This window comes from Rousettus aegyptiacus, unplaced genomic scaffold, assembly GCF_014176215.1.
Source record: "Rousettus aegyptiacus isolate mRouAeg1 unplaced genomic scaffold, mRouAeg1.p scaffold_m13_p_3, whole genome shotgun sequence".
Classification (NCBI taxonomy): domain Eukaryota; kingdom Metazoa; phylum Chordata; class Mammalia; order Chiroptera; family Pteropodidae; genus Rousettus; species Rousettus aegyptiacus.
Genome location: NW_023416306.1, coordinates 168344408 through 168357826, shown reverse-complemented (window position 1 = coordinate 168357826; position 13419 = coordinate 168344408). Strand labels below are relative to the sequence as shown.

At 40.4% G+C, this 13419-nt stretch overlaps 1 protein-coding gene across 8 annotated transcripts in view; it reads right to left on the bottom strand.

The window, feature by feature from the left end:
• Positions 1–13419, bottom strand: part of VRK1 (VRK serine/threonine kinase 1) — a 62046-nt gene that overhangs the window by 7529 nt on the left and 41098 nt on the right. For all 8 annotated transcript variants that reach the window (XM_016159854.2, XM_016159851.2, XM_036239105.1 and 5 more), the window contains exons 8-11: positions 12294–12426; positions 11395–11515; positions 11042–11100; positions 8325–8503 (exon numbers count right to left, since the gene is read on the bottom strand). In XM_016159854.2, the coding sequence (XP_016015340.2) occupies positions 8325–8503; positions 11042–11100; positions 11395–11515; positions 12294–12426 (492 nt within the window). The remainder of the gene's footprint in view (positions 1–8324; positions 8504–11041; positions 11101–11394; positions 11516–12293; positions 12427–13419) is intronic.

Here is a 13419-nt window from a genome sequence, read left to right as displayed (position 1 = left end):
TGTAATTGAAAAATAATTAAAAAAAAAAAAAAGGAAAGGAATTCCGACTCGTGCTACAGCCTGGACGGACGGTGAGGATGCTATGCTCGGGGAACTAGTCCAATAGTACATGATGCCACTTACGTGCAGTCCCGAGAGTGGTCCAACTCATAGGAACAGAAAGCGGAATCGGGGTGCAGGAGCTGGGGCAGGGGGACGGGGCGTTGGTGTTTAACGGGGCGGAGTTTCTGAGATGAGTGTTCTGGGATGGACCGTGGTGACGCATGTGCAACAGCGTGCATGTACTAATGCCACTGAACTGTGTACTTAAAAAATGGTGAAGATGGCAAATTTTATGTTATATGTATTCTATAAGTATGTAAAATTCCAAACAATCTGCTGCCAGCTTGTCTCTTGATTATCTCCAAATGCTTCATCTTGTTATTTGTCAAAATAACTTCGGAGAGTGGATACGGCTGTCCCTGGGCATCTGCAGGGGACTGGTCCCAGGACTGCCCCACTGGATGCCCAAACCAGAGGACGCTCCCTCCCATATATAGATGGCGTGAAATCTGCATACGGGCTACTGCAGGGTCTGCCGACACGTCACAGTTCACGTGGGATTAGTGCAGTGCTCGGCACATGGCAAAGTCTAGTTTTCTCTTTGGAATTCTGGGATGTTTTTTTTTGTTTGAGTATTTGTGATCTGAAGATGGTTGGATCAGTGGATACAAAACCTGCAAATGCAGAGGACTGACTATTTCAGTTCTCTTCACAAAGTGATTATGCTAATATCTGATTTTGTCATATTCCATACCAGGTTTCACAGGTGCCTTTTCTCGCAGTTATAAATGAAACTAAAATATTGTATGAAACACAGGAATGACTTATAAACTCAGGAGAGAGTTTTCATTTAATTCAGCGTGGCTAAATATCTTTAAAAATTTAGGTTTTAAAGGGCATTAGCGTATATATACACATTGTATTTTTGAAGTGTTCAGATATGGTAAGCTAATATTTAGTTAATTAGCAGCCCCTCACTTCCAATTTAGAAAAGGAGACAAACCAGCTAGACGCATTCGGACTGATAATTTACTAACAGTCTAAACGCTGACTGGAGACCAGTTATAGACTTGAAGCTGTTTTAATGGAAAAGAGTATTAAAATCCTCACAGGCAAAAAAACCAAAGACCGATTTTTTGCTTCTCAAGTCAAGTGTGAAAGTATCACCTCGAGATGCTTCCAGGAGCCTCTCAGAAAGGCCGGATTCGTGGCTCTGTTGAAAGAGAGGGGTACCTCAGTTTCTCCCCTAATCACAAAAGCCAGGAATGTTCATTATAGAAACTTAGAAAACACAGCCTAAAAACTAAATGTTTGGTACTGCACACGTGTCAAAAACAAAGAATTCTAAATTCTCACAAATATGTGACTGCACTAATCAGTTCATCTTATTTCATTTATCTGATTAAGGCCACTTGAAGTCACCATGCAAAGTATATACTTTGTAAATTACTATTACATTCCTTACTAGTAACCCAAAATAAAATATTTGCTACTCAACAGTAACTTAAGAAAAAAGACATAGCTTCCATGAAGGTAAACCAAACACAGGTGCTACACCCAATATCTATAAAACCAGTGGATTTCAGTTAAAATTCACCATATAGATAGGAAAACACTAAGGCTGGGAACAGAAGGAAACCAAGGGGATGTGCGGGTGTTTCGGCTCTGGCTGCTGCGAGGGCCGGCCCCCGGGGCTCCCCCGCCCATGGCTCCCCCAGGCACTAGGCTCCCTCGCCCCTGCAATGCTCCCGGGAAGCCCAGTGTACAGCCGGGTGTTGGCTGGACTGTGTGCCTCCCCGCTGGGGTACCACACATGGTGTGCTTGGCGGGGCCGTTCTCACGCGTCTCTCTGTTCTGCTATGTGTCCTCCTGGTGTCCCTCATCAGTGGAACCCTCACGGAGCATTTCCTTCCACAACGACACGCCCTCCATCTTAACAGAGGCGGAGGTCCTGCCAGCACCTGCCTGGCACTGTTACGGGCTTCATTCTCAAGTTGAAACAGACACTAAAAAATTAAGGACAGAGTAACTTTTGCTTTTAAAAAAACATTAAGTATGCACAAGTTGAATTTCTAAAACAGTGTTTAAGCCTTGTAAGAAATCATGTTGGAGTTCCACAAATGAGTCTTAAGTATCTAATATAATCCCACAATCATGGAATTGCATTCTATGAAGTATCAATCCATATATAAATATAAAATGTGCATGACTTCAGGCTCAAACTTTAATTTTATTTGTTTTGGTGGTAGTGTTGTTACTGTTTGTTTGTTTAAATTTAGGTCTCTCGCCTGTCAACACTTTTAGTTACCAACTCTGGAGGTGGGAAGAGGAAGAACAATACAAGTAATTTTGCTAATTATTAACAGGTCTGGAGGAAGGGATTTAGCAAAATAAAATGTTTAAATACATGACTAATGAAATTTGGAATATCTATGTTCTTCATGAGTTCAAGCTATTCCACTCTTACAATGCTATGAAGAATGAAGAATTAACCATAATTGAAAATGGTGCACCAAAAATTACTGCTAATTCAGGAGTGTGCCAAAAAATACTGATGCATTTTTAGGCACTGTGAGAATAAATAAATGAAATAATATTCATCGGGTTGGCAATCAGAACTGCTTGCTTGTGCCGTGAGCGATACATTTTTTAGTAAAAGCACTACTTTCACAAAGTAGACGAAATATGTCCACTTGCTTATTTGGAGCAAATATGTGCCCCTTCGGAAGCTGGATCTGCTGACAGAAAAGGGCTGCTTTATAGCCCCACTGTCACTCCTCCTCCTAGGAAAAGCATTCAGTTGGTGAGCAGACGATGAGCCAAAAAATAAGCTGAACCCTGATCACGTGATATGCAGGAGCACTGCATACGTGAGAACCGACTCTCATCAAATGTCTGTATAATAATGGCAATCACAGCCTGGAATGATCTCCCGGCAGCGTTTCTGAAACCAGTAGACCCGACTTCCCACTTGTTGGCAACAATGGCCTTTCATGACTTAATATGATTTGTATCACAAGGACCATGAAACTTCCAACATGATAAAGCCTACAGTCGCTTAACGACTGAAGTTTCCACAGATTCAGTAAACCAAGGTCTAGAGCAGGGGTCTCCAACCCCTGGGCCGCAGACCGGTGCCCATCCATGGCCTGGTGAGAACTGGGCTGCACAGCAGGAGGTGAGTGAGCAAAGCTTCGTCTGTATTTGCTGCTGCTCCCCAGCGCCAGCATCACCGCCTCAGCTCCACCTCAGGTCATCAGGCACTCGATCCTCATAGGCACGCCAGTCCCTTGTGCCAAAAAGGTTGGGGACCACTAGTCTAGAAGACAAATATGTCACTGTGTTTTTTTCTATGTTGGAATTAATATGACACCTACCTCCTCATTCATATCTTCCTCTAGGGGTTCCATGACCTACACCATTAGTGTTAAAAACTTTCAGCAAAGTTAAGGTGTTTCAAGGGCAATTTATGAAGAGATGCAAATGGGCATCTAGTCGTGCCTTAATCTTCTTTAATATTTTATGCCTCATATCACTAGGAGATTCTTAAGTTCCTTGAACTCTGAGAAAAAAAAAAGCTTTATAAATGTATAACAATACATAATGGTTGCAAGGCCCTGGACAAGTCACCTAACCTCTTTTGAATTTATTTTCATCATTTGTAAGCAGATGTATCTCACATCAATGCTATAAACTATACATAAAATAATTTAAAAGTACTGACAGAACACTACACAAATGTTCAACGATAACCTAAAGTTTAAACGGTTGAAATCCTATTAGATATACCAAGCACCACCAAGTCCCCTGGAGAATTCTCAAAATAAAGCACAAGACTTGGAAGCTGTAAAAAGGCCAACATTTATAAAGTATTTGAATGAAAACCAACCCTATGTATGTCCTGGTGGGGAACAGAATGATCTCAAGCCATACATGAACGAGTTCCTTACAAAACAAATGAGGCTTAGAGTTCTACTAACAACAGACTGCCTAACTCCCTCCCATAAGGCTACGTCCACAAAATACCTAATGCCTACCGCACAGGCAGCAAATGGCGAATACAGAATTCTCTGGCACTTGGAAGTCTCCTGCTTTATGTCAGCTACCTATAACCCTTTAGTATCAATCGACAGCTTCAGGGGGGGATGTCAACTTCAGACTAATTAGATTTATATATTCTTAATATGACTAAGCTGAGGAGCTGCACTGTGGAGTCTTTATTCCACAGCCATCACCACCTTGCCTTTGTTGCGAATCAACGTTTATGAATCCCCAAGCATTTCCTATTCAAAACAACCTATTTTAACACACTTGCCAGCGAAATGTAAACCCGTCTTCATTCGCATCTGCCAGAGAGACCCTAGTCTACAAAGTGACTTCTAAGTTTTAAGGTCTTAGCTCAGAAGGAGGCACCAAAACAGATTCCAATGGGAACGTCCCACGTGTTGTTTTCTCGACATCGAGAAACTGGACAGACTGAAGACAACTCAGGGAGACAATGCGAACAGTCACCACGCATCAGCATCGACTGGTCACCAGCTACGCGTCCAGAGCTGTTCCAAGCACTTTATACATCCCCTTTACGCCACACAACAAAAATCTTATGCGCGAGACTGAGAACATGATTTTTACCACGGAAAGCTTTTAGAAAATGCATCCCTCATTTAAAAAGAAATATATGAACTTCAACAATCCAAATTTATACATTTCAAATATAGTTTCTCTTTACCATGCTGAAAAAGCTAGACCGATTCTCTCCAAATGGAGAGGGTCTGCTCGGGGCAGTCCAGCTTACACTCCAGGCCACACGGTATGCACGAAGCAGGCCCGAGGTACGGCCACCGCAGGGGAGAGGAGGCCATCCGCCGGAGAGGCTGCAGACCTCTGGTTTGCGTGCAAGGCCTTTGCTCTTGCTCGGCTCTTGGTACCACGTTCCAGGCCGAGTGCCAGTGGGGATTTATTTAATAATGGTTCGTGATTTTTCAGAGGAACTCTAGAAAAGCCAACTAGCATAATATAACTTAAAAACCCTGGAGGCGACAAGCAGGGTATGTGCACATCATTCATCAGGAGCAGCGACACGCACTGCCTAAAGATGGAAAATCAGACAGAAGTTGCCGCACTCCAGATCTGCCCAGTGAACCCAGGTGCGACACCCAAGAGGGCCTCGTCGACAGCACCCTTTTCGCTGGCTTGGGCCAGCAACTTAATCAAAACCCTACAGGAAAATAGCTAATAGAGGTATGAATGTCCTTTTAACTCGCTGAGTTCCTGCTAGTAAATTAAGCTGTTCTTACCCCAGATGTGAAAGGACAAAATTCTTTAAGGACAGAACTAATGTTATTGATCTTTGCAGCCCCAGAGACCTAGCCTGGACCAGGCACATAAATTAGACCTCATACAAAATTATTGAATGCTGATTTAAGAGTAGACACTAAATCTAATAACTGTTAGAACTATACTGCCAGATTCTAATGAAAGTGTTTAGTTCTAATCAACAATGAAAATCTTTGGCTGTACTTTTTAAGGGCAGATTGATTATTAGACTCTTTCTTCTTCAGCTTTACGTCATTCCAGAATTCTGTGCTTTAAATAAGACTCTTAGGCTGTTGAGACAGAAAACATTTCTGAGTGAGTCAATTCGTATTTCCCTTGTTTCCAAATATTTTGTATCATAATCTAGCAGGCTGGAAAAAATGGATAGAAACTTTGTTTCATTCCATTGTTGATTAATTCTTATAGGTTTTACACCATAATGGATATCTCTTAGGGACATAAAGAAAAACATATATTGAATTGATTACATCTGTCCCTTTCCAAGAGATCTGAGTCTGATCAATATAATGAACATACACTTTCTTATTTTTTCTAAACTTACTGTGGTAATCATTTCATAATACATTTAAGTCAAATCATTATCCTGTACATAGCACTTATAGCACTTTATGTTGATTATATCTCAATAAAACTGAAAAAATTAAAGATAAGGCATTAGCAAAGATTTTTATAAACGTAAATGCTATCAGACTTAAAGTCAGCTATCGAGTTGGAGGATGTGGTGTATAACGAAAAGAGTCAAGAAACTTCAGTTCCAATGCTTGATTTTGCAAAAATCACATAATAATCTCTTAAGGTCCTCTATAGTTCTAAAAATGGATTTGCAATAAATGAACGGGTTCAAAAACAAAAAACTAGTTTATATGGATTATCTAAATAAATCTGAAAAATTTTTTAAAAATTATGACAAAAGGAGCAAATATTCTAATTTAAGGATTAATGTAGTTTCTGTAGTCACAGGATCATACTTAGCTCTGAGTTTCCTAGTAACCAGAGCAAAAAAGACATCCTGATTATATACCCCATGCTAAAAAAAACAAATGGAACACCTATTTCTCAAAAGAGAAAATTTTTCTTTAGAGGGCACCCTCAAACTTTTTTAATCAGTAGAGTTCTGCTTTTATTTGTTTTAAATATGGGGTATTTATAATTTAGTTGAAGAAAATGGTCTAGGGCTTAATAAAAAAAGAAAAGTTTAAAAGAAAACTGGTCAGGTCCAACTCTTTCGCTTTCACAAACAAAAAGATAAAAAGTCAAGAAAAATAACTCACCTACAGTTACATGGCTATCAAAGCAACTTCATGATCTTACCTAATCCTAACTTTTATTAATCTAGTTTTAATACTAAGGATAGCCCTGTGTCAGCCATAAAGATAAAAAAATAAAATAAAAGCAGTAAACTAATTAAGGAAATCTCATAGTTCGATTTGGTATTTCATGTTTCCCTTTAAATGAAGCTTTATACACGTGGCTTTACACAATGATCCAACAGGAGTTCCTGGCCTTCTGATCTACTCAAGGACACAAGGGAATTATTAGGTCACAGATGTTCGCTCTGCAGCAGACTGACCTACTCAGCTGTAAAGTCAGCCAGCCTGCAGAAACGAAATTATTCCAGCACATGGTCCAAACAGTGGTTTGCAAAGGAAGAGGAAGCAGCTCTGGACACCTGCTCAATGCAACAGAGACCTTTACGTCTCAGTGAGTAAATTCTAGGGAAGCAACTACAGAAGCTAGCTATAAGTATTAATGTAAAGAAATCTGTCCTGAGCAAGAAGATGCTCTGTGTTTATCCATGTATGCAAACTCGAAGTTTACTATCTTCCTGGAAAATTCCACTCAGGATTCCATTTTATCCTCTTCATTTCAAAGCCAGATATGGCGTTCAGCTCCCTTGCTGACCACAAACATGGAGTGGATGCAGTTAACACAAAATTTGCAGGGAAAAATGTCTATGTGATGCATGTGTATAATTTCAGATTCCGTGATGCCAAAAAATCAAATTCCTATTTTCTTTATAAGTTAGAAAGAATTACAAAAATCCTTTAGTTTGCTGCTTCTTATTTTAAAGAGAGACAATTTGTTTCCAACCCCTTTCCCTATAGTTTGGGATATGAGATTTCCAAAGGAATCTACCGCAACTGAGTTAATGACGGTAAACCTGGTCAATAACATGAGAATATCTTTCTTCTAAAAGCAGTTTCCTTTTCCATATAATAGCAGCTAACGCGTTTTATTAACTAACTTTTTGGATTGTAAAGGAAATCAGTAAATCAACAATTATTAGAAATAACCTATAATAAACCAATAAGCTTATACCTGTAAAATCTAAATATTAAGATGATACCAAGTTATTTACATGCCTGCACAATACTGCTACCATGAAGTTCATTATTTCTTAATATTGCTCTCTAAAAAATTAATCTCCCAATATGCATATACACAGCTTTACGTAGTAGCATTTCTCTGTAATGAGCAAAATAATGTTCAAATGGTAAACGCACCACACCAACAAATAAGAAAACTTTAAAATGGTAATTTTCCAAATGCCAGTTTTCAAATGGTAAATACTTTGACCACACCAACAAACAAGGAAAAACTGAGAGACAAAATCAATCCTAGGGGAAAAGAACACCCTAAATGAACTGAATGCCACGTCAAAATCCCTCTGCCAGATACTGCTGCCCCAAGTTAGAATCGTTTTAGAAATTTATGACCTGCGATTGTATATAGGAAATATATAAATGTTCATTTCTCTACAATCCTCTACAATTTTTCTGTATCCTAAAGAGTCTGCCTTACATAACGGTGATAAATATTTAATTACTAAGCAACTCATTATTATTTTCTCTACTGAGCTACTGATTTACTTTACTAAAATTAATATTTGTTGCCATTACAATCACAGAAGTCCAAAGGATAACTAACTCGGAAGTGAAATTCACCTTTGTTGCAGCTTTTGCTTTCAAACCTCCGTTCTCCGCAACGCTGAGTTCCAGTTTGCCATCGTCCTTACTCCCTATAGATTTCAGTCCTTGCAAAAGAATATCTCGTAAATTTTGATAAAGAGGTTTTTCGACATAGTCCAATAATTTCACTGTTTCCATGTATTTAGCAATTTCATCTAAAAAAATAAGAGAATTATTTTATAACTTTTTAAATCATAAACACAACATATTTAGCTCTTTTAAGAAAGTAATTTGTGGTTAGAGTCAAATTAAATGCAAACATATATCTTGTTAAAATATTTTTTCCAAATCATTTCTTCAATGAAAAGTATGCTTTTCAAAACAGTAATTGTCAGATAAGTCAAATAAAAACATATTTTGAGATACAATGTAAAAACATTTTTGTAATAGTAAGACAGTAAGACAGAAGACATACTTAAAATTTAAACATGCATGAAAATAACTCCCAGAGTCTTAAAGCTATCAAAAAATACAAAATGACCTAAAGATTATTAAGTAAAATGTGCTTAAGTACAATGACTAGCACAGCCAATATATATATATTTTGCTTTGTGTAAACAAAAAATAAAACGTACCAAAAACAAGTTGAAAAAAGAGGCAGGGTCTGGTTTTCCCAGAAAAGAGAAAAATCAGCTTCTGAATGATGAAAGGTTTGCTGTTCACTGAGGCAGAACCGTCTCCAAAAGAAGGAATCTTACTAGTCAAGATCAGTACCTCTCAGCATCAGAACTCCGTCTGCAGGCTCCCTATGCGCACGTACGTAGGGACCCCCAGACTTGCACATACACGGCCTCACAGAGTGCCTCTAGGATGTACATATAACTGTCACCTCAAATCCCAACAAATCTAAACCTAACCTCCTGACCTGCCCCTAACCCTGCTGCCTCTGCGCTGTTCCCTGTCTGGGTAACCAAGAACTCCGTCCTCCCAGCTCCGTGAGCCGAGACTATCCTCCTCCCACACCCCACATCCAACCCCTCGAGGGATCCTGTCAGAGCCACATACACACACGACTTTATACATGCATTCATCTACCCAAATGTTTATTAACCACTCACTATGTGCCAGGCAGAATTCCAGATTCTTGGGATACATAAGGAAAAAAGAGACAAAAAACCCTCCCTTCGACTTTCTTAATCTGATGAAGGGGATCTGCAGCAAGCCTAGAACCAATGTCGGCAAGCACAGTGAAATACTGAACGCTCTCCTTCTGAGGGGACAATGGCAAGGACGCCCGCTTTGACCACTGCTATTCCGAACGGTCGCGTGTGCTTTTACCAGGACAGCAAGGCAAGGAAAGAACTAGAAGGCACAGTGGAACGGGAGATATAAAACAGTTCACTCACAAACATGACTGTAGAAAATCCTAAGGAAAAAAAAAAAACTATAGGTAACTTAACAAGGTCACAGGATGCAAGGTTAAGTATATAAATACCTCCTCTTATTTCTATAGACTAACAACAGCAAGCAACTGGGAAATGAAATTTTAAAAAAATACATCCCTTGTAATTGCATCGAGCCTCAAATACGATGAAAGATAGGCAAGATTTTTTTTTTTGCAGAAACAACTATAAATCACAGTTGAGAGAAATTAAGTGAGACGAAACTGAATGGAGGATCTCCGCCCCCCACGTTAGTGGGCTGGAAGCCTCGATGGTAAAAGACGTCGGCGTTCCCCAGCTGGTCTACAGCCAATGTGATCGCACCCGGAGTTCCACGCACTGGGGACGGAGGGGACACGACAAGGTGATTCTCAAACATGCAAAAGGCCAAGAACAGCAAAACTGCAAGGTCGAGTTTAAAGAACGACAGTGCCGGGGCGTGCGACTTTAAATAGCATAAGGTTAGAGCAGAAATCCCAGACTGAGGGGCGATTAAGCACAGGCTTGAGGACTCCTCAGCACACGCACCGACCGCGTCTCAGCCTGCCACTGCCTTTGCCTGCGCTAGGGCAGGAGCCTCCTGGCCGCTCCCGCTCACTCCTTGCCTTGCTCCCCTAGCAGCGGCTCTCAGAGCAGAAGCTAGCACGATGGCCCTTAAAGGCAGACAGCGCGCGTCACTTTCTATTCCAAACCTTACACTCCTGCTCAAAGTAAAAGCCAAGCCCTTACTAAATGGCCTAAAAGGACGCATCCTTCACACACGCCGGGCACTTACGTTCCTTCTGCCTGCGCGTCTCTTCCCGGATTTCCACAGTTCACTCGTCTCCCTCCTACGACTGCTCAGTGTCGCCTCCTCAGTCAGGCCACCCCGGCCCACCCGGTCGCATTCCCCACTTTCTTCTCTCCATAGTACGAACCACATGATATACTGTAAAATTCACTCATTTGTTTACCATCTCTCTCCCAACTAGAGCCTTCGCTTCGTGAGGACGGGAATTTTTGTTTGTTTTGTTCACTGTCACATCCCTAGTGTCTCGAATGGTCCCTGGCACGCAGCAAAACTTCAGTAAAAAAGGTGAACGAATACATGAGATCTGGTTGCTTTCCTGAAAGCAACGAATAACTGAATGAAACTCAAGCACTCGTGTAGCCCGCTTCTGGGAAGCGAAGTGCTTTTTTGATGACAGCGGGTCCCGAAACAATGATCACACCTAAACGCTGACGTTAAGGGACAGTCCGTGGACATTACGACTTTTTTTTCTCAAAGGAAAAAAAAAAATCCCTGTGAATACATAAAAGGTCTTTTCCTACCTGGCTTGTTTTTCTCAGGAAAACATTTGTCCATCAAACCTGCAATATTTTCTCTGTATCTGTTAAAAATTAAAGAATGAGTCATTGTTTGAAGCCTGATGCCATAGAAAATTATTAATATTTAATAGCAGTAAATAGCACATTGAGCAGCACTGTGCTACATCTTAAATATGCTTACAGACTTCTTTTAAGATAAATTATGTAAGAGGCCAAGGAATCTTACTGTTTAACACATACTTTCTTATTTTTGCATTAGTATAAGTTAAAACTACAGTTCCAGTAAAGAAATTCTGACTGAAAAACATTTGGCTTATCATGAGTGCCCAAAATAAGTTATTATAAGACTCCTTTACCTAATTTTGGAATCTCTAACATAGTTAGGATCTTTCAAATTATCCTCCCAGGGAAGATGGCCGCTGAGCCACTGGATCATGCAGTAGCCAAGTATTTCCAAGTCACCGCGTCTCGACGGGGCTGTGAACACAGAAGCAGCAGGTTGAGCTTACCGAAATAATTTTTAAGGTATAATTTCAAGTATGCATAAAGCAATAATTGTGCAACAGTCAACTCTACAGTCTTGTTTCTCATCATAAAATTTTGACTGCATTTATAAAAAAGTATTGAACATTGGGCAGTATAAAAGAAATAATTACCTCCAACTAATAATTTACTTTAAAATCCAAATTGGCAAACTCGAGAGTTTTCAAACTGAGACTATTAGTCTAGGAAATAAATTCTAAAACAATGACATTTAATACTGCCCTTGAAAAACCTGAAGATATTAAAAATGCTGTGCGCTGTTAAGAGGGCCAGAGAACTGGGGGTTTTAGCACCCCCACGGTGTTGGGCACGGAAAAAAGAAATGCCTGCTGAAGAAACAGGCTAACTTAACAGATGACAAAATAAAGTTTATCTGCTATAAAGCTATAGCTGCATAAGAAACTTACAGACTTTTGTGTGCATGTGGGGGGGGGGGGTCGGGGAGACAGGGACATTCCGATTAAGCCAAATGTAATGAAAAAGAAATGGGCATTGCGGCTGACTGAACCACACTCAGTGCTGAAAATCTTGGTGTCTCTGCAGCTCGGGCAGTGTCGGTCACACAGGCACGGGGCGCTAGCCTCGCCCTCCGCCCGCACCCACCCTGCCTGTTCGGTCTCATCTACTTATTTGCTCATGCAGAACTGGGAACCGTGCAGGCATCTGGGGGGAAACATGAGCTGTGGTTTTCGTTCAGCTACCATGGACGTACCCACGCCATTGTGCGCGTCGATACTGGTGAATTCGATGGTGCCATCGTGACATCTTTTGGGGTCTTCTTTGTATTCTTTGTGGATTCCTTCCGGGCAGTATCGATAAGCAAGGCCATAATCTACCAAGTATACCTGTAAGTTTCCAAGCACCGAGACAAACTTAAGGCAGAGTGAGGCACATATACCCCTTTAAAGGCCAAAACAAAGTGCTGGCATTTCAGGGTGACTTCACTATAAGGCCACAGCACAGCACCCAGACAAGTTAGAGCCTGTATGCCAACGACGGCAAACGTTTAATTCTGAAAGCCTTTATTTAAAGAAAAACATTAGATGCTCATGTAGCTACAGCCCAGATAATATCGCTTGCCTCTGTATGCTGTTTAGATAAATATGTGCTATAATGAATCTTGTCCTTTTTCTTACAGTCTGCAACAACACCGAGCACGGAGCAAGCCACCAACACTGCGACACGACTGCCACGCTCGCGTACGGCGGCGCGCTCGGCTGGCACGGGAAGCAGCCGATGTCTTCTGTGCCTCTGCTTCCCCACTTACAAAATAATCAAATGCCAATTCGCTTCATAAAAACATTTCAGAGCATAAAAATGATCTGAAAAACTTTTAGATGAGGCTCTTATCTACATTTAAACATTATATATTAAAGTCTAGTCTTCACAAGTAAAACTAAATTTTAATATCACACACACACACATCTGTGGGCACGTTCGTGTGAGTCTGATTAGCACTGAAAGTTAATAAATTTGGCTTTCCTATATTCCATAGCCTCATATTACATCTCTAGTTCTGGGTAACTGTCTCACCAATGTATGCGATTGGTCACGAGAGGGAAATGAAGTAGAAATATGGGGATGACCCAGCACATACATCTAATATCTTTAAAAAAAAAAAAAAAAAAAACTAAAGATATGCCCAAATAAAAGAGCTGTAAAAATATTTCCATCCAGACAAAAGGCAGCATGTTTTAGTCAACTACAAACTGAAATAGGTTGTATTTTTATTTATTATATAAATCTAGTCTACTTCAGTTAATGGAATCCTTATCATTCGGGCTCTGAGCTACGCTTTGTTTGTTTTTAATCTGAAACATGTGTTATGTGTACACAGA